Below are 24,521 nucleotides of genomic sequence, written 5' to 3' on the forward strand. Positions count from 1 at the left end.
AATTACAGTTAAATGATTGTTATTTTTGTCACATCTACGGCCAAACTAATACGAACTGAGCTCTTTAATAGAGATGATTTTTGTTGTAGAAAGATTCAATATGTCCTGTGATGAGTTTAGTGCTTATTAGTCCACACCAGCTTTCTGATGCTAATGCATTTCTGTTGACTTTTTATTGTTATAACATTATATTATTCTACATGCACATTTATATTATGGTACGTCCTGTTTTTATAATCACTGATTGTGGTAACACGTCCCAATTACTACATGCAATATATTAATTTTAGACTCAAATGAGCTGCGGGCTATTGATTTGTTTTCTTTCTAACATTTCTTTCTTTTCATTTGTGGGGCGAAATGATATTCTGTTTTCTCTCCGATTGCTTAAGAATGTCAAAATGACATTTCCGATTCTGCCGCACAGTGAAAACAGTGAAAGAGCTGCAGTTACTGTTTGTTATCTGTGGTTCTTGACAAGCAGATGTTGGGTTGAGGGTTTTTCATGGGTGTTTATGATGGTTTTAGTCAGGCAGGCAGAGCCGTGCCAGGCAGGCTGTGAACACAACAGTGCCAGCCCTGTCAAGTCAGAGTTGTTGTCGTTTTATTCTGGAATAATTCATCCTGAATGCACCAAACACAATAATAAATAGAGCGGAGGAGAACGAAAAAAAAAAAAAAAAAATGGAACAAAGAACGGCGTTGTTTGTAAACATAGCCGAGGATGAGTCGGAGGAAATATGAATACTGATTTCACTTTCATAGACTGTTGTTTTCTCTTTACTCGTCTGACCTTGCAGGATAAACCTCGTCTCATAAGTAACACCTCTGGGCTGGGTTTTCATTACAAAGTAATGTGAAGCTGCTCTCAGACAAAAAAAACCTTCACGGACCAGAATATTTTTTACTATTGCTGGGCAATAACAGCACAAATTAAAATAAAGGATGATGTGTTGACTATTGTGGGACAAATCTCGTCTGGACACTTTGGACTCATGTTCAACACAGATTAAGTGCTAATGTGAGCGACTAATGGATCTTTTAGTCGATTCTATTCATTACTGGGATTGCTTCGAAAATCAAATGATTGATTGTCAACATAACAGTACAGCTAACTTTAAAGAAAGTTTTTTGCAACATAGTCGCTATTTTCTTCCCGCTGGTATGTTAATGGTCATTTTATTCTGTTGAGTAGCCATTATTTTATTATTATCTTATCTTGTTAGGGCTGCAACCATTATTCAGTTAATCAATTATTAAATGAATCTCTGTCTACGGCTAGTGTAAGTTTGTTTACCTTATCACGAGATGTTGCTGTGACCTTCATCTAGTAACTAAAAGAGACACCTGAGAAGTACAAGTCATTTACCAGAAAATGACTTTGGTGGAAGTGGAAGTCACTTTTTTATAATATTAGTATCAAAGTATCAAAGTAATTTTCTGACATAAAATTTACTTAAGTTTTAGAAGTAAAATATTAAAACATAAGGATTTAGGAATGAGCCATGGTGGCTCAGTGGTAGGGCAAGTTGTCTTTCACCCGGAAGGTTGTGGGTTTAATTCCTGGCTCTGCTCGTCTACATGTGTCCTTGAGCAAGACACTGAACCCCATGTTGCAGTGAGTGTAGTGTAAAGCTGCTCATCAAGACTAATAAAACTCTATATAAATACAGACCATTACGAACTCTTCTTCTTCTGATTTTATTTGGTAGTAACGAGTAACAAAGATAGTTAGAGGAAATGCAGTGGAGTAAAAGTCAAAGTTGCTAGAAATATAAGTACAGATACGTGAATTTTGTACTTAAGTACAGTAACAAAGTATTTGTACTTTGTTACATTACAACACTGCTGGCTGCTAGGTGGGTTCCACTTCTGGTGAAGATGGCAGGCGGAACAAACTTAGACTAGCCGAGAAAAGAATGTAGTGAGAGTATAATTTAGTGACCTTTTTGGATGAATACTAAATGAAACGTCAAATATTTGGGTTATTTTATTTTATCATTAAACAAGTTTCTCTGAATTTTCAGCTTCTTAAATGTGAATATTTTCTGGTCCTGTTGCTCCGTTTGACAGAGAAATCATTTGTGGACAAAAACGAGACGTCTGAGAGCATCATCCTTTCCAGGTTTGTCAACATCTTTCAACACTTCCTGATATTTTGTGGACTGAACAAATACTTGCAGCGCTGACATGTTTCCGATTTAGTTTGACGTTTCTGCTCGTGTGTGTGATGACCCGATTTCAAGGTCAGTCAGAATGTTAAAATAACTTGACTTATTGTTGTGCAGGAGTAAAGACGGTTTGGAATCTGAATGAAAACTATAACTGAGGCATGTTAACGTCTTTTATTTCCCCCGGTAGCTCACAATAATTGAAATTACTGGGAGTAGTTTTGATTTGATTTGATTTTTGTTTTCCTAACAAAAGACCTGATAGAAGTTTAGAGAATCTAGCAACAGATTTTATGAATAAAGAGTGCATTGATCACTTGGCAAACTTTATTTACTTTGCAAAATAAATAGGAGCATTTGGAAAAGACGGGGATGGTGGATTGGAGAGCAGTTGAGGAACAGCTGCAAAGCAAAAATTATTCATTTTGTTTAGCAGCAAATTAAAGCATCATAGGATTAGTGGCAATACAGGCCGCACTGTAACGCTCTAATTACTCCCTTTTCAACGAGCACTGCCAAATAATTTGCTGGAGTGAAAAAAAAGACTCTTCATGTGAGAATACGTTTATTTTTACAGTTGAGATATGAGCACATATGCTATTTGCCCGCACACAAACCCATACAACAAGTCACAGTCAAGTCTGAGCTCCAAGATGAAATCTCACATCAGCTGAACTCAAGTGCAAAGGCCACTGTAGTGAAATCACCTCCGTCTTCTATCAGTATTCAGACACAGAGAATGAACTGGCAATGAAGTGCTGAGCGTTAAATGCGCTGTGTGCAAATGTTCAACCATGAATTTTCCATATCACAAACTATTACAAAAAGTCAGTGCTGAGTGCGAAGACCGGTGTGAAATGAAAATGAGGCAGCGAAAATAAGCGACTCACGCCCTCAAAATGGAGATAAGAGCGATAAATGAAGCTGATGCAAATCAGCAAAGACCCCGCCGGTAAATTGGATTCATAGATCCAGACCTACATTTGTCTGCCTCCCTCCTCATCCCCCTCCTCCTCCTCACACTCATTCTTCCTTATAAAGAATCTATTATGTGTAGCAGAGGTTCCCTCGCTCTTTGTGTGATGTAACTGTATACGTCCACAAACTCGTCACATTGACTCAAACCTTCGTGGCTTTTAAAATGATTTAAAAACCTGCAGTGCAGATTATTTCCCTGAGACTAATTCCACGATCGCTGTCTCTAATCCTTCCTCTAATTTGCTGTTTAGAGGAAGGATTTTCCATGTGGAGCATGACAACCTTGCACCCGGACACCTCCTCAGTGATTTTCCACCATGGGTTTCATCACACTCCAAGACGGTCTACTCCCTCACAGACACTGTAGTTGTTCATGCCTTGAAATGCATCGCAACTGGTGCAGAAATGTTGCCTCATGTTGACTCCGCGGTGTAAAACGCAGAGAAAGGTACGACACGCTTGACCAGATATAAACTCATTTGGCTTGGAACGCTGCAGGGATTTGTTGATATGTAAAAGATTGCAATCATATACTAGCACTATGTACCGTGGGATAACTTCTGCTACCTCTGTTTCTTCTTTTGACCATTTATCAATTTCTAGCCGTCCATATTTAAAACATTAATCTATTATTTGTTTGCTTTTTAACTAATTTAAGAGCTTAGATTTGACAGTATGTAAATGTCACTGTAAAAAAAAAAAGGAAAAACAGGACCATTGGCCCCCGAGAATCTTCACATTATCAAATATGGCCCTCGTTAAAAACATTTTGGACACCTCTGATCTGCATCAACCGTTTATCAGTGTATTTTAATACACTCCTAATTGCACTTCTTTCTGTGGTAACCTACAATCTTTTGCTCATTAAACACCGCTCAAATGTCTAACCATGGTCATTAAAAAGGGCAGCAAGAGCACCTGAATCATCTCATCCAGGATGCTGTCAGGCAAGCTGGAGAATATATTTGAAAAAGTGTTGTGAAATAGCACAAATTAAGGAGAGTAAGAAAGGAAGTATTGTGTTGAATAAGTAAGTCTCTCTCTCTCTCTCTCTGTGTTTGTGTGTGTGTGAGAGCGAGCGCGTGCATCTGTTTACATATTAATGCGCCGAATTATTTCAATATCAAAGTGAAGTGGAAGTCTGGATAAATGAGGCAATTATTTTCACAGACTCATGAGACTCATTTGCACAATATGCTAAGTAGGGCTAACAGCAGGTAAGAAAGGAATGAATATCAACGATTGATGCTGCGTGACATAACAACGTTGTTCTGGCCCAAGATAAATTTGGAGAGGGAGATTATACTGACCTCTGTGATAATCAAGTGGTTACTGATGGTAAACAGTGGGAAAGAAACAGTGAAGTGAAGCCTTTAGAGTAGTTTTATATCAACAGTCAGTGGGGTCAGTGCCTAAAGTCGATGAAAACTCTGAGGCACTTGATTTTAAATAATAGAAATGGATTTTAAATAATAGTACCCAGTGTTTTGTCCTACGTCAGCTGGGATTGACTCTCTCTCAACATTACTACTTATTCCTATTCCTTCTTGTATTTTGTTAATGGGGCTTATTCCACAGTCACATTTAGCTCCTTGATGTTAAACTCGTCTTCTTGTGCCCGCTTTGAATCTGTATAAAACAAAAGTCAAATCTGCAGCAGAGAAATCTGTCCAAATGAGCTGATTTAGACGGACAGATGTGATGTGAACCCAGTGTTCCTCTAAACCTGCTCGCTGTCTCCGCACCTTCACATCAAGCCGGCCGCCGACTTCCTGCTGTCACTATCACTAAGCTCCACACTCGCCCTTACAAAGACGGGGAATCAGGCCCATCATTCATGAGGGTGGGAAATGGAAAATGCTCAATTTCTAATCACGATACTTTTTATAGCTGTTTTTGTACCTGTCCGTGTTAAGATGTTCCTTGTGGTAAATCTTACTGTGTTACAAAAGGTAAGATGAAACGAAAATGAAATATGAAGCTATTAAATTAGAATGGAAAAAAATAATCATAAAAAACATCTCTTAGTCATAAAGTCAGCTGCTCAATGCATTTCATTTTCACTGTGTAAGAGAAATGACTCACACATGGAAATGTGGTTTCTATTTTATTGTAGCGTAATTTCATTCACATTTGGCGACAAATGCTCAAGATTATAAAAAGCATTTTTTTTTTTGCTTGTCACAGGAGGACAGTTTGGTGTTGGTGGTATTTCGTGCCCACCTGACAGAATGGTGCTGAGGGATTGTTTAGGTGGAGAGGAACAGCAAAGACCATAAGGGAAGATAAACACTACAAGTCAAAAATCCATAGCTTTTTCTGTGGCTACGTTTTATGAGATAAAAGTTTGTTTTGCTGAGTCTCTTCAGTGTCTAACTCTGACTAACTACTGCTATAATGTAGCCACTGAGCAAAAACAACAACAATTTGTGCTTGTTATCAAGTAAATATTCATCATTTTTTTATGTATGTCTTCTGTAGACGTACACACCTTTATCCTTTTGGTTATTAGACAGCAGATAATACCATTACATCATCCAGTGATTTCTCAGTTTTCTGTCAGTTGGTGAGACAGAGAGAGAGAAACAAACGGTCCTTCAAACACCTGGTCAGAACTTAATGTCTGAATAACTCGTTAAGTTAAGGGCTAAGATTTGGACTGTGGTTAGGTTAAGGATTTAGGTAGTACATGCAGTGTCCTCAGTAGAATACCTGTGTGAAAACCTGTGAGTGTACCTGCTTTTCCTTATGTTGTGGGGACCTGAATCTGTCTACACAGTCACATTATGGGGACTTCTCTTTGTTATAGGGACAAAAATCAAGTCCCTGTCACGTAAATGACCACATTTCATGGTGAAGACATGTTTTAAAGTAAGGCTGAGGTTATAGGGTTAGGTTAAGTGTCCAGGAAATAAATGTAAGTCAATGCAATGTCCTCTAAAGTCATGGAAACCAGTGTGTGTGTGTGTGTGTGTGTGTGTGTGTGCGTCCTCTCTATACGTTGACATTATCTTCGGTCCCTCACCACAGAGCTTCTTCTTATATGTCTCTTCAGAGTCATTGTTCTCCACTGTCCCTCCTCCGCCACGTACGAGCGTGTGCCTCCTCTCGTTCCCGTGGCCAACGATCATCGCTCACCATGACAGCTTCGTTGAATATGATCATGCAGCGGCTTCATCGGTGTTGACAGTTCACTGTGTCAGTGGGGGAAATGAACTGAGTTGCAGTTGCAGTTGCAGCTTACGTTAGACTCCGTGCTAAGTTGGTGTTAGTGTTCACTGCAGGGGCACAGTAGAAGGGAACAGAGCCATGAGTGGATTCACCCTAAACTAAGCCTCTCTGCCGCTGTATGATCATGCATATGCAAATGACATGCAAATCCCTCTACTTTGCCCACATTAAGCTTCTATTTTAGATAAGCTGAGGCTGTGATGGATTCACTAATGCGGCAAATCTGAACGTCCCCACATTACTGCAACATGTACGATCACTTCGATGATGCAAAACTGTTCGTATGACTTACACTAACTTTGGTCCTCTTACATGGTGTCATCGCTAAATTATGCTCCATGAATCAGTTGGCCAAATACTTTCAGTAAACTAGTTATTAGCTTTTGGTTTTCCCCGACTTTAGCATCTTACTACTCATATTCAGCTTTATGCTTTTAATTTAGGTCGCGACTTTAGGTTCATACGTTCAAACATTTTAGTTTACCCAAACTGGATATTGCATCAGCGTGTCTTTTTGCTCTCTCACTCTAACCTTAGTGTGTAGTGTAGTGTTGCCAGTCCACCCGAACAAGACACAGCTAGGATCCATGCCACTGTGATTGATAATAAGTCTGTGGTCCACCTACAGTTGGAGTTGGGCACTTTCAGCTGGGAGAGCTTGTCCTGCAGCAAAACTGGGATCACTGTATTGAATGCAGAGCTGAACAGGATCCAGGCGTAGGTTCCTGCTCAGTCCAGGTGCTCCAGGATAAAGTGGAGCGCCAAGTTAACAGCATCGTCTACCGAGCTGGACTGCGGGGGTCTAGCAGAACTCCCACCCCAACCAGATCCTTGTGAATATGCTTCCATTAGTGAATGTTCTGTACTTGTTTGTTCCACTTGCCCTCAACATCCTTGGACCTACACTGAACTGCAGTCTATTATTTGGACAAAATGAGCAGTGATGCATCAGGAAGTAGTCTTTTAATGCTCCACTCATACACCAACTCACTGTGTCTGAATTGCCACAGATATAAAAGTAACATGACAAAGCCGTCTCTTTTATGAAGTGCCCTCATCTGTGGAGACTTTCAGTCTCAGAGAGAGACGGGCTGCCATGCACGCGGCAACGCACGACCTTGATAATAAGCGGCATGCATTCATGAGCAAGGATCAAAAGTTGCGTGGGTGCACACGAGCCAGGCCAACTGCTGATGCCGCTCATGACCTTCACCGGGAATCACAGAGGCTCCACTGCTGTTTCTTCCTGGTTTGAAGGTCAGGCCAGTGTTATATTTGGCTTTGTGTTTCCGGAGATATTTGCAAATGTCCACCTGACGTTTTCAGTATAGATAGATAAGGAATCGCGTTTTGAAATTCAGGCGAGTATACAGTATGTAGACCTGTAGTGATGAAATGTTAAGGTGCTGTGTTGCCTCTTTGGCCTCACCCAATGACTGATGTGCTGTGTCACAGCAGAGCAGTGATTACACTGTGGTCTCGCTGAATATTCAGACTCTTTAGCAGTGACATTTTCCCTCTGCTGGTAAAAGGTGTTTCTTTAGCTTTGGGGTCAAATCCAGTGTGTGTTCTTTGTGTCCTTCAATGAAGCTTTCACTCCTCACTTCCCTCTGAACCATCTATTAAAGACAGAAAACTGGATGAAAGATATTTGAAGAAACTTTCCCTGGACAATCAGAGAATAATATTGTCTTTACATATTTATTTATCCATATGATTAGTTCTAATTTGACTGCGTTTAAGCTTATAGGGTTAGAGAAAATCCCTGGTCTGGTATAATAAAGAAGAAAGGAAAACATCCACCCCAACCACATCCTTGAGAATATGCTTCCATTAGTGAATGTTGGAGGCGGGGGCTTGTTACACCACTTTAAAGTGTCCTTTTAAATATAACAACTGCTTCTGCAGGAGTGTTGTGATAAATTGAAAAAGCTCCTCCACATAACAATATGTATACTCAATAGTTACTTCACTTGTGTGTTTGTCCCTCACTGTTCATGAATGTGCAGAGCTTGACACGGAAGATGCAAGTTCAGGAACATGTGACAGACATCACAGAGTCATGTTCTGCAATGTGCGACATACACGTCAAGTGTGATTGATTTGATTCTCTGTTCACGTTGATTTTGATGGTTCAAAATCATGCTGGAATAGTTGTATATATCATATTTCCATTCAGGTGGAAATCACCGTCCTACATGTTTTAGATGACTTCCTGCTAAATGAGTGTGGTTGTTGTCAGGCTTTTGCAGAGCTTGATGATGATGAGCTGACTATTTGTATCAGGTGTGTTGAAGCAGGGAAACATCTAAAACATGCAGGAGGACCAGGATTTAGAATCTCTGATGTAAGCTATTTATATGAGGCAACTCCAGTCACTGAGTCAGCTATAGGAATAATATAGGAAGCTAGGAATAATCTACATGCAGGACAGGGGTTCCCACGTGGAGCAGGATTAGGAAACACTGTAGGTATAGGTTCAGAGAGAGATCTTTTTCTTATTTCAAGTCTAATGAATTCAGGATTTCTCTGTGATTTGACATACAATGTCTATTAATGAAGTCACCTTTAACAGTTTTCTGTGAGACATCACTGCACGAAATGTGCTTTTCAAATCAACTTTTCCTTTCATATGCGTTGCGTCCCTGGAAAGCAACGTGAGCCATGACCTCAGTGTCAGATGATGCGACGCCCATGTGTGCACACGCTCAGCAGGAGCCACACATCACTCGGCCACAGGTATAATCCAGTGTTGGGACTCTGAGCTCTTTCAGGATCTCAATGAAGGAGGAGGAGGAGGAGGCGGTGCGCTCGCCTGGGACCTGCAGTCTCATTAACGCGCTCCTTCCTTCTCTACATCCCACCACTTCACCGAGTGCGGGCGGTGTTGTCAGTTGCGTCTTTCTTGTATCTTGTCTGGGTACCGGCCGGCTTCACCGCCACCACCACCACCACCTTACTGTGCCAGCAGCAGCAGCAGCAGCAGCAGCCTGTGCCACTGCAGCGCAGCGCAGCTGGAGCTGGAGCTGGAGGTGAAGGAGAGGAGAAGAGGAGGAGGACGGACTCTCCGACAGGCTGGATTAGAGCGTGTGTGCAGTGTCCCGTCGCTTCATCATGTCTGTGGGGAGTAAGAGAGTCGCTGGGATTATTGCGCTGATTGTGCGGCTGCTGCTCGGCTCCTGTGGGACAGAAGGTGCAGAAGGTGAGCGGCTCAGACGCAGGTCCGTGGACTGTGTTGATTTGTTGAAAGCGAAGCCAAGTGTTAATTGTTGCACTTGCTTCACACGAGGCTGAGACTTTTAACTGCAGGCTGGATAATGAAAGGTGACAAATATACAACATTTATTTGTAATTTATTTTCTTTATTCAGCGACACGTTTCTCTTGGATGATGGGAAAACGTCAAAGTAACTTTGAAACATAATGAGGCCTGCAACTAATGATTCTTTTTATAAGCCATTCATTTGGCGATTATTGCTCGATTAATCGAGTACCTGTTTGGTCCATAAAATGTCAGAACATGTTGATCAGTGACCGTCAAACCTGGAAATGGTGACGTTCTCCACAAAGCAAAATTATTCAGTTTGAATGATTTTCTTTGTCATTTAGAGCAAAGAAAAGAAAGAAACATAAACTGTTCCCATTTAAGAAGCTTAAAAAACTGGTTTTAAATATTAAAGAGAGAGAGAGAGAGAGGGAGAGAGAGAGAGAGAGAGAGAGAGAGGAAGAGAGAAATGGAGACTGTGTGACTATCTGAGGAGAAAACTTCACAGGAGGATGCCACTTCTACAAAATCACATAAATTGCTTGTTGACTGCTTCGTGAGAGCAGCAACAAGAAGGAAGTGATTATTTACAGTGCAACAAGTGAAATACTGTAGATGAATATAGCTGCAGTGATTTCTGCTGTTAAATCCCTTTGTGCATATGAGGCTTTTTTCCTTCTTGGGAGGTTTTAACAAATTGTTCCAGTAGTACTGCACTCCCTTACCCTGACACTGGAAATAAGAGCAGGCTTTTACGTTACATTCCTGTGAGTAGAGTATCACACTTTTTCACAACAATCTAAGTCAGTTTGAGTTTTTTTTTCCATTATAAAAACATGTTTTCAGATATTTCAGCTTCTCAAATGTGAATATTTTCTCGTTTCTTTTCTCCATACCAAAAAGAAATCATTCAAACTGAATCATTTTGGTTTGTGGACAAAATTAGACATTCAAGAAACGTCATAATTTCCAGGTTTGATCGACATTTTCTGACATTTTTACAGACCAAACCATTAGTCGAATGATCGAGAAAGTAATCAACAGATGATCCGATGATGTGTCGATTGTGTGGAACGACATAGTTGCATAAAACAGAGATTTATAGATAGTGTGCACTAAAACTGACAGTCGAGGTAGAGAAAACATGAGTAAAAATATCGTATTTTATTGTGCTTTTTTTGTGTTTTCTCTGCATCATACTTAACTTAACGTAACAGTCATACTCTTTGTCCCAGTGAAAAATGTTCTAACAAAGTTCATCCCTTAAGTTACATTTGACTTGAAAGGAAAACAGTATGACAGAGAAAGAGAATGAGCGTATGCAGCTCCAGCCCACTTGGTGGTGGTAATGTACTTCTTAGCTGCTTTGCAAACTGCCAGGGAAATGCTGAAAGAGAAAAAGTACAGTTTGAATTGGATCGACATTCTAAATTCATCTGCTTCAAATCCAAAACGCTGTCATTCTGCAGGTGCAGTTTCAATTTTTCTTTAGATGTCTTCACCCCAAACAACAAAAGGAAGGAGAAGCTGTGCACATCTTAGAGCTATACCATTCTAAATCTTTTTATTTTCAGTGTATTTGTCCTCTGATTATTGATTAATATTGGTTAAAATATACACACACACACACACACACACACACATCCCTTTATATGTATATGTTATTGTATATATTGACTGGAGTGACTACAGATACAAAAATGAGTTACAATAATGGTTCAGGCTTTATATAAACCAGGGTTTCCCAATCCTGGTTCTCAGGGACCCACTGGCCTCTTATATAAACTCCAGCCACTGATTGAGCTTGAAATAAAAACAAGAAAAGAAAGCACCATACAGTCAGCAATAATAACATTCATAGCAGTGTTCACTAACTAAAAAAAAATTCAAATTGTCATCTGATAAAAGCCAAATGAAATAGTGGACATTAATAGTCAAAGAGAAAACTAATTAAAAATGAACCTGTAACATTCTTTCAAAAATACTCTTCTTCATGCTCATTATGCTTCATTCCACCCTAGTTAAGTCAAGTCCAGTTCATTAATATAGCCTAACATGACAAACACAATTTGCCTCAAAGAGCTTTACACCCTCTGTCCTTAGACCCTTACATCAAGTGAGGAAAAACTCCACCAAACCCCTGTACCGAAAATATGAGAGAAACCTCAGGAAGAGCCACAGAGAGGCAGACTAAAGCATCACATTTACAAAGATAATATAGTTTTAATATTTGAGCTGAGGTGTCAGGCATATCTGTAAAAAAAGAACGAGAGAGAAAGACTTCCTATTTCCAAATTCAGTGGCATCAAAAGGATGGCTTTGTTTTGTTTAAGGTGGAGATGGATGAAGGTATCAGGCTACTGCTAAAGTGGGCTTTATTGCATTTCATACTTTTGAATCTCCTTCGTGACGTATGAGTTGGAAATGACGATTGACGGCCTTGCTGTCTATTTTTTGTAGCTTTGGAGTTTGTAGACCAGTGATCAGATAATAAATGACGTATTACCTTTGCAACACAGCTTGGATTCAGTGCTGCGGCGCTATTGGCACTGATTTAGCTGCTTCTTAATACACACAAACATGTCATCTGCGTAAAGATCGTGTTCTGGTCAGAGTGGGAATGGAAGTGACTCTACAGTTAAAAGAGCCTCGGCTCAATAAACAACTGTCACATCATTCATCGAGTTCTCCATGTGGAGCGCAGTGGCTTTCCATCACTGTCACCCTCATCATCATCGTCGTCATCTTCTCTCTTTCTCCCTCGCACTCTTACTCATACTCTCAAGTCCAGCTGTCGGTGCAATTCATCACAAATAGACAGTTGAACAGTTATAGAAACAGAATTCAACACTCACTTCAGCAGCAGCGGATCAAAGGAAACTGTGGTGAGAAACTACAGCCTTTTTTTTTTTGGATATAGGAAAATGAAAGGATGTGAAACTGCACAACAAGGTTGCAAGGTCAGAGGAAGGATTGATCATGTAACCTCATTTGTGTTTCACAGGACACAGACCCTGGATTCCATCTCTGTGGATAGTCTGTAAAGCAACTTAAACAAAAATGTTACCTCTATCTCAAGTTCTTTTTATTGTGCAATTATAATTTAAACAGCCTTGAAATAGAGATGAGTGCAAAACTGCGAATACATTTCAGACAGGGCTGTCTGAAACTGTGAAAAGTGGCATCTCAATAAATACACGGCTTTGCGTGAAACCTTTTTGTAGTGTGCACATAATGTAAATCTGTACGCTTTCATAAATGGCTCGGTAAAATACAAATGATTATGTCTTCAAGCAGAACCTGAAGATCCTCACTGTTAACTCGGGGTGGGGGGAAAAATTGTAGAGTGACATATCGCAATATTTTGTGTGGTGATATTATATCACTTTTGATTTTTTATAGCAATTGTGAATCAATGATTTATTCAAAATTGTTCAGCCTTAGTTGCCAAAGTCATCCAATGGCAAAAGTCCCTTTGTTCACAAGAGCAGTGCCGCACATACTTTCAGACTATGGACGCACAAAAATAAATATGTAGTTGTGTAATAAATAGAAAAGACTGATAGCTGGAGAAAGCTTTAACACGTATTTATCAAGCACCGTTCCAACTGCATACCACATAACCCCCTCACTGACATACATTTTTGTCACAACCGAACAAGGACTTGAACCCAATAGCACGACTCGAAGACAACTTCCAAAAATATTCCAATTTATTGGACAAAGTAACAAATAAATTCCCCTATCGAGGAATCACTAGATAAGCAAAAGGCAAAAATAACAAATTATAATCACTCACTGGGAGGAGACAAAAGGTCTGGGCAAGGTGCCAAATCAAAATCACTCTTCACGAGGAAAAAACTCTGATGGCTCAAAAAGGGACAAAACAAAGTAGCAACTAAGAAACGCAAAAACCTTTCAAACAATTGATGTGGCGTGGGTTCTCTGGCATGACAGACAAGACGAACTGGCACAGGGCAGAGGGAAGCACAGGCTATATGTAAACTCAAAGTAATGGGGAACAGGTGGAAACAATCAGGCCGGGGAAGATAAATCAGACTGGAGGGAAACCTACAGGGGAAGGGCAAGTTATCTGGAACAAGAGGAAAGAGAGATGTCAAAATAAAACAGGAAGTCACAAGACAACAAATAGAAGGCAAAACTAAACATAACTTAACACAACTTTCTAGATATGACAATTTTGTGTCGGTGTGTGTGTCACTGTCTGTAAATGTTTGTGGTAGGCGACTGGACTTGCTTGAGTAACACAATCATAATATATTAGCGATGGCTCAATACCTCTGAAGAGAGCATTATATACATTTTTCATGTCTGATACCAATATCAATATCACAATACTGATATCAGCCTGATATTGTGGTTTTGCATCTTTTAAACTGCTAAGCCAGAGGTGTCAAACAGGTGGCTTGTGGGCCACATGTGGCCCTGATATCACTTTATAATAAGTAAATTCACATTGTCATTATTGTTAATATATACACCAAATTTATAGATTTGTTTTTCTTTGTTTGGATATTAATAGATTTATTTTTGCATCACATGTATGTTTTATATGTAAGTTATGAGCACAAAACAAACATTTTTACTTTGAAATTCTGTGAAATATCATCATGGACGTCTTACTTGTGAGGTTACGATGGAATGTTGTGTTATAATCTTAAACTTGGATTGCCGAACCAGCTACTGAACAGTTTTTTTCCTCAATTTTATTCTTTCAACCGGCCCATTCTTGACAAGACAAAGACACTCAGTGGCCCCTGGGTCATTTTACTTTGACGTCACTGCACTAAGCTGTCAACTAATCCAGTGACTTGACCAGTGTCCGATCAGTACTGATACTGAGTGTTGAAATATTGTAGTTATAACACAAACACACAAAAAGTCCTTGAATTTGAAGAATACGAATCAGTCAACACCTTCTTCCTACACTTCCTCATTGGTTTAAATTGCAGCTTTTTCCATGAATAGTTTTCAGGATGATATTTGTTTATTCTGCATTGGACTAAATTATTAGAGAGACTGACCTCAATTTGGTCACTTCTCTGGTGCAAAACTCAAGAGCATTTCCTCGTTCAGATGCCTGAAATGGTAGACTGGGTCGAGATGTGTTTGATTATTTAACTAGCTCATGCTGAGGAAGGGGAATATATTTACGGTGCTGTTATTTTCTCTGAGTGCTGGAAATGAATTTCCTTCAGTCTAGAGCCAGGCAGAAAATAATTTGGTAAAAAATATATTCTGGGAGAGGAGTTGATTTAAATTTACGCCAAGCTCTCTGGTTCATATGAGAGCAGCCTTGTCTCATCAGAATTTATTACTCTGCGATGAGGTGCTGGTTTGCACTGAGAGTACATAAACCTCTGAATAAAATCAATTTGGTGTGAATGTGTGAGGCATTTTTCCCGCGAACCCCGCTGTCCTTTATGCTTCACGAGACACCAGAGTCTTATCACGAGGAGGGGCGCAAAGTAGTCGAGAATAAATCTGCCATACTTTTCTTCTTTATTATCATTTATGAAAATGTGTTGAGTAGAAGTGGAGTCATGAAGATGTTCTGATTAAGTCAAGGTTACATAAAGGTGGCGCCAGTTGCTTGTGTGTGTGCCTGGAGCTGTCAGTCTTCAATCTAGATTTATTAATCCAGGGACAAGTAGTTAAGCGATAAAAGTGACAGAGAACTGCAGTCAATCCATCTGCCTTTGTGACCTGTGGGATTTCGTGTTTGCCCAAGGCCGACTCCCCAGTGGATGTCTGCCTCCCTAAAAAACAGAGCCATTCATCAGATGGCCCTGTCATTACATCAGATGACTTGTTATCGGTCCAAGACTCGGCCACGTTCTGCTGAGGTCACTGTTCACTGTCAGTCTGTGCAGCAGCAGCCACAAGCAGCAACACAAGCGCCCTGTGTTCATGTGGAATTTGAAACAATGACTGTTTGTATAAGTTCATTAATTCATTTTTTTCAAGTTAGGTTTGAAAATAAAAGAAGAAAACATAAATAGAGCAATACATAGAGGGAAACTGAGAAATCACCAAGGGTTAGATTTGGATTATTTATATTATTATTTTTAACCTTTATTTAACCCTTAGTGCTCACGTGCACCCATGGTAATTTGATGTGGGAATAATACACAACTCCATATATGGACATCCTGGGTGTGTGTTTATAGGTGACATATTCTGGCTTTAAAAAAATATATATTGCGTGTGTTGTTTAGTCAAAGTTTTGATTCATTTTATATTACATTTTTAGTTGTGATATAAAGTAGTAATAATCGTGCAGAAGTCACAAAATTGACTGTTTTTGCTTTAATTTTTCTTTCTTTCTCAATTTTCCAAGAGTGACCTGGAATTAGACACAGTAGTGTAACAATGTACAATGTTGGCATGGCATTTAAAGTGCAATAGTTGAGGTCACAGTAATACATTAAAAACACAGGCACTGTTTACTCATTTTGACCATCGTAACTGTATTTTGATTTGATTGAAAAAAGGAAGTGACATGTTTACCAAGGATAGTTTGAGTTCAATTTGAAGTCAGTTGTCTCAAAACAAAAAAAAACAAAAACAATTTTGCATCTGTGTCTGTGTCACAACCAAAATCTGAGATTTTCATCCTTTGGCTATAACCTACTGTACATTTAATCCAAATCTGAAAATGTAATCCAAACCCATTCTCTAATCTCAGTCAGACAAACATTTCACTTTATGTAAGCACTTATAAATAACCCATGTTGGTTTAAAATGTTTTAACCTTCAAATAATGTCTCCAAGATTAATTTGATGTATGAAACTATAATATGCTATTTTCTACATTTATTAACCCAGAAAAGGATTAATAAAACTAAAACAAATGTATCATATTTATATAAAAAACTACAACATAGGCTACTGTACCTGGTCTGTTGACATGGTTCTTTGCACAGAGCTTCAGAGTTCACTGTCATTGTTTATTTGCCAACAAATATGTTTTTTACAACAGCTTTAACAAACAATACCGTTTACCAACTGTGGGGGGACCCAGAGAGCAAATCCTACATTGTGTTCCTTTAAGTGTTTACATTCAGTCTTAGAAAAATATGATTTAAGTAAGTCCAGGCTTGAGTTCAAAACAAAACCTTAAGCTTAAACTTCAAAGTAAAATTGAGATAATGAATTTTAAGTACTATATTTGCATTATATAGGGATGAGACAGAAAATGAAGAGTGGAGGCTGTGAAGCAAACAAACGAGAAGTGGAGGAGTTAAGTTGTGGGATTTGTGTGGATATTCATTCTATTCGTCCACCACCTATAAGCTGTGCAGTGACACTCCCACCACCTTCTCTTCCTCTCATTTCACACATGACTGGGTTTTTGTGTATGTGTGTGTCTGTGTGTGTCCGTGTACTTGTATTTGTTACCTTTTCTGGCGTCAACACTGACCTTTTTTTTAGGACCAGTCGTCCTCATGGAGATAAAAACAACCTGGTCCTAATGACGCAGAAACTCAGTTTTGAGGAACTGGTTAAGTTTAGGGCTAAGGTTTGAATTGTGGTTAGGTTATGGTTAAGGTAAGATATTAACTTTGGATACGGTTTCAGAATAATGTTTTGTTTATGCTGTCCAAATGAACGGAAAAGTCAATGCAGTGTCCTGAGAAGAATGGCAAACGTGTGTGTGTGTGTGTGTGTGAGAAATGTCATGTTTGTTCATCTCACCTTCACGCACACACATTCATCTCTTTGGTTTCAACAATACATTCTCATTCTTCTGTGTCACAATCTTATTTTCCTCAAAGTGACATCACTTTCAACTCCATTTCATTTTCTTTCAGAGAAAATGGCTTTTTTGGTTTGGTTTTGTTGGGGAGATAATGCCACTGCCTCTATAGAGCTGCGGACGTCATGTGACTTGAGTTTGCTCACAGCGCCATGTTGGCTGGCAGAGCTGCTGAAAAATGAACCAATGCACCTATGCCAATGTTTCAAGCTTGAAGAGTTCACAGCGCACTTTAAATCCACAGAGATTGAGCAAAATCACATAACAGATTATATCTGATCCTTACAATACCCCCGGGTGTTTTTAACAAGAAGGGAAACAAGTGGAGCAGACTTTATTCCAGACCTGCAGCATTGCTACATCTTCAACTCTCTGATAAACTTTCCCTCATTCTGCTCCAGAGAACATTTACACATCACAATTAAATTGGAGTCTGTAACGACGCTGAAGGCGGCATCCAGATATGCAGCCTCCCAGTCTGCAGTTAAGGGGAAATTTAAGGGAAACTTAACTTACATTAGTCACACCCTTATGACTATTAAATAAAGGTTTTATTGTGTCTGAAAATACAGCACAGCTTTACACACACACACTTTGATGTGTCTACTACAAATTGCCAAGATGGACACCCAATTCAAAATCGCCGACTTCCTGTCGAGTTGAGGCTATGGTCCCAATATACTTTTTTGTTTGTCTTGGGCTTTAACATGTTACGACCAAGTTTTGTGAAAGTCGGTGCTATGGACCTGACCTCCATGCAAAGTTTCCAGAGTTGTTATGCACGTTCACCCCCTCAAAATAATCATAATAATAATCTGAAGGATAACAATAGGTTCCGGCCCTAAATATGATGATCATTGTCAGTTATGTTTCCCTTAAGTTTAGCCTTAACCACCGACTGGAAAGCTGTGAATCTGGATGCAAACTTTAGTGCTGTAACAGTACCAGACTGCTTTGGCATCCTGACACATACAACATTGATCCACCATCTTATTTTTTTCTTTATAAAAAGAGCCACTGAAGAGACAAGTTGCCTGACATAATGCCGCTGGTTATACAGTATATGCCTATTGATGTAAACAGCATTGTTGCCTTCCGGAATGGCGTTGACCCTAGTTCAACTGACAGCTGGCTGTTAGAGCTCTATATCAAGCTGTGAGGAGAATATAAAATGTGTCAGAGCAATAACTACATTTGGAGCACACCTTTGGCCTATACCAAGCCAATTCCAATCAGTGATTGTCAGGTGAAAAGTGCACGGAAAGCAGCCAATAAAAGCTTTTCAAACACTTTACAGCCTGTACTTTGCGAAGGGTAACTGATTGACTGGCTGACTCTCATGCTGTGAGTACCATAAAGTCACAATATTCTGTACATCTAACTTCTCTGCTTATTCACTCACTAATATAAAATAAAAGGTCATTCTTTCGCACTGGGCTCAGTGGGCAGTTAACACTGAGCTGAATTTTTCATGGTTTTTGATCATCATTCCAAGCAGCTATAACAGCATTGTACTCACCAATTTAAAGGCACCCTATAGAGTTTTTGCCCAGAGCTGACTCACTTATTAATAAACTCTAGATGGACAGAGAAACTTGCTGTACTGATGCCAAAAACTGGGAAATTCAGCTCTCAAACTATGGAACGAAACTGTCGAAACATGACTCAAGTTGTAATTACATCATCAGGCTTTTCTATTTACATAACACCATATCCTGGGATCCTTGCTTCCTGCTCATACCTCAACAAATACAATTTTCCATCATAATAGATTATTTTAATACACATAATGACCTCACCTGCTGCTCTGAAGTTCCCTTCAGTTTACGATTTAATGACAGCCCTCGTGTTCATTAGCTTGAGGAGTGGAGCACGACACAGTGGGAGGGGTGCCTCTTGAAAATGAATAGCAATCATTAACACAAGTGATTCCATTTTTACCTACCTTAAGTGATAACCCATGAACTTTTTCTCACCCCAAATCCAATCGAGTAATTCAATGTAGTTTGTTTTTTTTGAGACCAGTGACCAGAGTGAGAGGGGAAAAAAAGAGTCTGGAGGAGCTGATTGAATGAATGCACTAAAGTCACTTCGCTGTAACACCAGACACTTCTAACGTCATTTGAAGTCAAGTGGCAATCAGTGATAATGTTGTTGTGGTGGAGTGTGAAAACTCTTCCAGTTCACTGTGAAGCTGCAGCGGGTCACGGGTGGTCTCTAATGGGGTGTTTCCATCCTGTCAATCAGCGGACTGTCATGGGTCTACATTTACATTTAAGAATTTAGTGGACATACAAAAGAGGAGCAAGCCACATAGTAGAAGTCTTGGACAGTAATCCACTAGATAGGAACAGTGGACTGATAGAGAGAGTGCAGAAGTGGATCCAAGTGTAGGAGATCGTGCAGGGGAGGGGGTAGGGGTACCGTAAGTGCTAGAGACAAAAGATGCTCTTGGAAGAGCTGGGTCTTCAAGAGCTTCTTGTTCTGGTAGCTTTCGGCAAGTCATTCCACCAGCGTGGAACGACACATGACGAGAGTCTGGATTGTCTTGTGCAGATGACAATACTTCGATGAACGGAGTAGTTGAGGGGCAACATAAGCCTTTGGGAGAGCATTTAAGTAGGTGGCAGCAGACCCATGAAGCAATTTGTAGGCTAGCATCAGTGATTTGGATTTAATGCGGGCGGCTAAGGGTAGCCAGTGGAGCTCAATGAAGAGATGACATGTGCCCTTTTAGGCTGATTGAAGAACAGACACATCGCCACGTTCTGTAGTGGTTTCACAGCACAGGTTGAGAGTAGTCGAGGCGGTGAGAGAACCAAAGCCTGTACTAGGAGCTGGGTAGCCTGTTGGGTTAGGTATGGCCTGATTTTTCTTATGTTGAATAGTGCAAAGCGACATGACCGGGCGACATGATGGTCTAGCTCCATCCGTACCGTACCAGCCGTACCAGTTGGGGCTGGTTTGGTACTATTCCTAATGGAAACTTATGTACTGTAAAACAAACTGAAACCATTCCACTTGGTGGAATGGTTTCATAATGTGGTTTCATAGTCCATAATGTGTCGTGGTTTGGGGTGGAACAATTACCCAATGTGAGTGAGTGATCACTTATTAAGTAAAAGCTACAAATACATGGATACATGGGCCACTGAACTGTTCTTTATGCACTATGAACTGATTAACTGATCTGATCTTGCAAGACCCTCTTCGCTCACAAGCAACTGTCACAAGCATAGCGAGTCTCACGAGAGTTGTTTGGGAACAAAGAGAGTCATTCTTACAAGACTTCCGAGTTACCTTTTACCTTTCAAGTCTAAATTATTCAGCCAAATCACTTCAGACATTATGTAATGAGTGTCTCTGAAATGCCTCCACCTTTTAGTCTGACTGTGTCTTGGTAGGTCTGAAATGTGTCATAAAATGAAAAGTAAAATACACTGGTGGATTCCTTTGGTCTTGAGAATGTTTACAAACAAGGATTTCATTGCATTGAATTGTCTCAAATCAAATCAAATCACAAACATTCCATAAAAAAGTGTCTTCCTTGAACTGTATATTTGCACATGTTTCTAGATTCGTAACAAATTGTCCTCTAAGGGAAAAAGGGAGCTGCTCACTCATAGTCCCCGGGGTTTAACTGAGTTCACACATGTGGAGAAGGACTGTGGCCACATTAATCCCAATGTGAATGTTCCAAAGAAAAATTCCAATGAGAGTTTAGTGCTTTAGTGCCTTTTAATGTCTTGTCTTGTCTATTTTGAAATGCAAAAATGAAGCATTAATGATTTGCACATCACACACTCCACATGTCTCCTCCTGGGTCCATTAATAAAAGCGATGTAACCTGCAGCAAATGTCACAAATCTGCATAAGACTTCCATTTTTCATTGTGAGTGATTGTTTACTCTCTAATTATTATTATTATTGCTAATGTTTGCATCCTTTTCTTTTTTTGGAAGAAAAGGGTTACGACTTCTTCAGAAGAACAATTTACTTGCTGCTTTGTGCATTTTTCTTTTGATAACTTCATTCAGCTGATTGGTTTTGCTGCCCGTGGAGCCATATGTTAATGTACTGTGCTTATCACAGAGGAAATACCAGCACTGCTCTCTTCTCTTTCACACGGAAAACAGTTTACAAGTGTTATGTTATTTCCTAATATCTGACTAACCTAATGAGACTCTGTAGAAGTACTGGCCTGGACTGGAAATGGGGAACTAACATTTCTCTCACTGTCAGAAAATTCGAATGATATACGATGATATGTTTTATTGACGTTTATGGTGCACTTCGGATAAATCCAAATACTTCAGGTGATTGCCTGTCTTTTCACATTGCCATGAATGTGGTGACTTTGGTAATTCTTCAACTTTAGATGTGGCACCGTCATTAGGCTGCAATTTCAACTAACACATTCTTGAGGGATATGTTTTTTCATGTTAGAAATGATCCATTTGAGCTTTCCCTCTAGTTTCGAGACGGTGCTTTAGTGTTTGTGCTTTTGAGCACATGCAGTTTCATCTTTGGTGAAAGGTGAAAAGGTTTATTGACAAAGAGAAAAAAGGAGAACAGCTGTTTTCAGCTATTTTCCCACTCAATGATGGCTCAGAGAGAACGAGGGCAAGCTGAACTCGACTGTCTGGGTCACTTTCAGAACTCGGATGGGATTTGTCCATTTGGGCACTCAGTTATTTCTATAAAACATGTACAGAAGGTTAAGCTTCTGTCACTATAAAATTAGCAGTTATTCCTGGGATATTTAAACCAAAGTGAAGCTGCATTAAAAGGCGATTAACTGTGGTGTTTTTTTTTTTGTTTTTTTTACCACCTCTGTGTCACCGGTGTGTGAAATGTGACTTCACGGATGCGTCGGGGAAAAAAAAGGCTCTCCATAGCTCTTAGATATTCAGTGATGTTCAGTCTCTCTTTAAAGTAAAACAATGTCTGAATCGTCCTGGGTTACTTTACCGTTGGTAAAAGTTATCGTTAGTTACAAATCTCGTAAAATATAATGTGTGTATTTGTTGAAAAGCCAACATTACCTGTGAAATCTGAAGCAGAACTTGTCTTCAGACCAGGTACAGTAGCCGATGTCATAGCATTTTATACACATTTCATTGTTTTTTTTCTCCTTTAAGTTTGAAGAACGTAAACCTACATTGTGTCGCTTTAAGTCTATTGTTAGATGATAGCTGATTTAGCACTGTTTTAAAAAGTAAGGGTCACTACAAACAAAATCATTTTTCATGGATGTTTACCAAGGCCTATACTCCATCAGTGTATACATCACTTGTCTACTGACTTATTAAATGTGACTCTCAGTTGCTGTGACTTACAATCCAATCTATATATAAGGAGAATGTGCTTCACTATATATCTAAAAATACCTATAAGTGAAGCTACTGAGACTCATCAGAGGAAAAAAAGGTTCTGATGGTCTAAGTATCACCGTGTGGTACTAGGTTCTCATGCTGTAGGTATATTAGTGCTGCTTGGTATCAAGTTTCCTTTTACTTCCACGTCTGCTCCAGTCAGTAGCTGCCAGCTCAGCAGACTTTAACATTAATTCACCTTTAAGAATTCTGTCTTTGCTCATGATCACACTTTAAATGTCACAAAGTCTCTGAGGAACATGGCCTCACCTGTTCTAACCCCCTCTGCCTCATCTGCGTAGTTTTCTTACAAAGGGCCCGCTCTCACATCACCATGTGAGCAAGTTAATTGACGTATCATAGTCTTCATTGTTTTGTCATTAGTGCACCTCCGTGCCACTGCTTATTCTTCTCCCAGCCAGCCACTCAGGCCTGGTTGGGTGGACATAAATAAAACAGCAGTATTATAAATGTCTTTCGTATCGACATGTTGACAGGTTGCTTTTCTTCAGTCAAAAATGCAATTGGTAACATTAGGTTTGGTGCATTTTGTGTGTTTTTGAGAGCCAAATAGCCTATCAAGATAGATCACACTATCATTTAAAAGTAGCTTGGTAGGAGGCCTGTCATATGACATACTCTACATTTAATACATTTACAGGGTTTGATGATTCATTTCTTTGGCCTCTCAAGTATAATGTTTTTTGTTTTTGGGCTTATCAGCTGCAATTCTACATTATTTTGTGTAATACATTGGAATTTTTTGAAGCCAATTTGTCATCTGTGATTAACTGATTCATAGGAAGAGGAAAGGGATTGGGGTTGCAATGGGTTCAATCCCGGGACGGGCCAAGGGCTGGGGTGCCCCTGAGCAAGGCACCCGATCCCCATGGTTCCTGTGCTGGGCTTGTGTGCGTTCACAATTGGTGTTTGGGTGAAATTCATTATAACTAATTGGTTTGTGTGTAAAAATTAATAAGAATATTGTGATAAATCTGCTCCCACGTCACCTATGGGTACTACATAGGTTTTTGCTTGCCTGTGAGTCAGCTTTATACAACACAGCTCATCATTACAGAAGCTTCTGAAAGAAACAACATTATGGCAATTTTGTCTAAAAGCAACAGCTTTAAAAATAATGTTGCCGGTAAACTGACCTATAATGTTGCTTTTGTAGTCCCCACTTAAAGTAATACTTCACCGATTTGCATTTAGCTTTGTATTACTAGAATAGGGGTAGCAGTTTTGAAAAATTGTTCTTCCCAGTCTCAGTTTCCCCCGAGTCGCAAAATATCTTCATTCTTTTTTTTGTTACCGTGCCCACCAGTGACACTTAGTCCGAGCCTTGGTCTGATTTTTTAGAACCACTCATAGGGGGACGGACCTCATTCCCAGAATGGAAACAGTGTCCGCCATCTTTGCTAACAGTTATGCTAACAGGACCAAGTGTAAGCTAAATGCAAATCGGTGAAATATTCCTTTAACACCTGCATTTTGTAACATTTGCAAATAGGATTACAATCTTATATTAAAGTTACCTTAACCCACTAAAAGTATGTCACTGAATGTCATTTTAAACAGTTAGGACTCAGGCCCAGCCGGTCAGAGATTCATGCAGAACTACTGTATAAAGTTAAAATAATATAGATGTCATCTGTGATATTCAGTGAGTGTTTGTTACAGCGGGGAACCTTCTGGTTATAGAGACGGAGATCATGAGGA

At 39.6% G+C, this 24,521-nt stretch overlaps 1 protein-coding gene across 1 annotated transcript in view; it reads left to right on the top strand.

Annotated features, from left to right (window-relative positions):
- The first annotated feature begins 9,184 nt into the window (after nucleotides 1-9,184).
- Nucleotides 9,185-24,521, top strand: part of LOC131466217 (contactin-associated protein-like 4) — a 91,384-nt gene continuing 76,047 nt past the window's right edge. Inside the window, exon 1 of the mRNA XM_058639420.1 lies at nucleotides 9,185-9,582. Within this exon, the coding sequence (XP_058495403.1) occupies nucleotides 9,495-9,582 (88 nt within the window). The 5' untranslated portion in view covers nucleotides 9,185-9,494. The remainder of the gene's footprint in view (nucleotides 9,583-24,521) is intronic.

The sequence above is a fragment of the Solea solea genome, chromosome 9 (assembly GCF_958295425.1).
Source record: "Solea solea chromosome 9, fSolSol10.1, whole genome shotgun sequence".
Classification (NCBI taxonomy): domain Eukaryota; kingdom Metazoa; phylum Chordata; class Actinopteri; order Pleuronectiformes; family Soleidae; genus Solea; species Solea solea.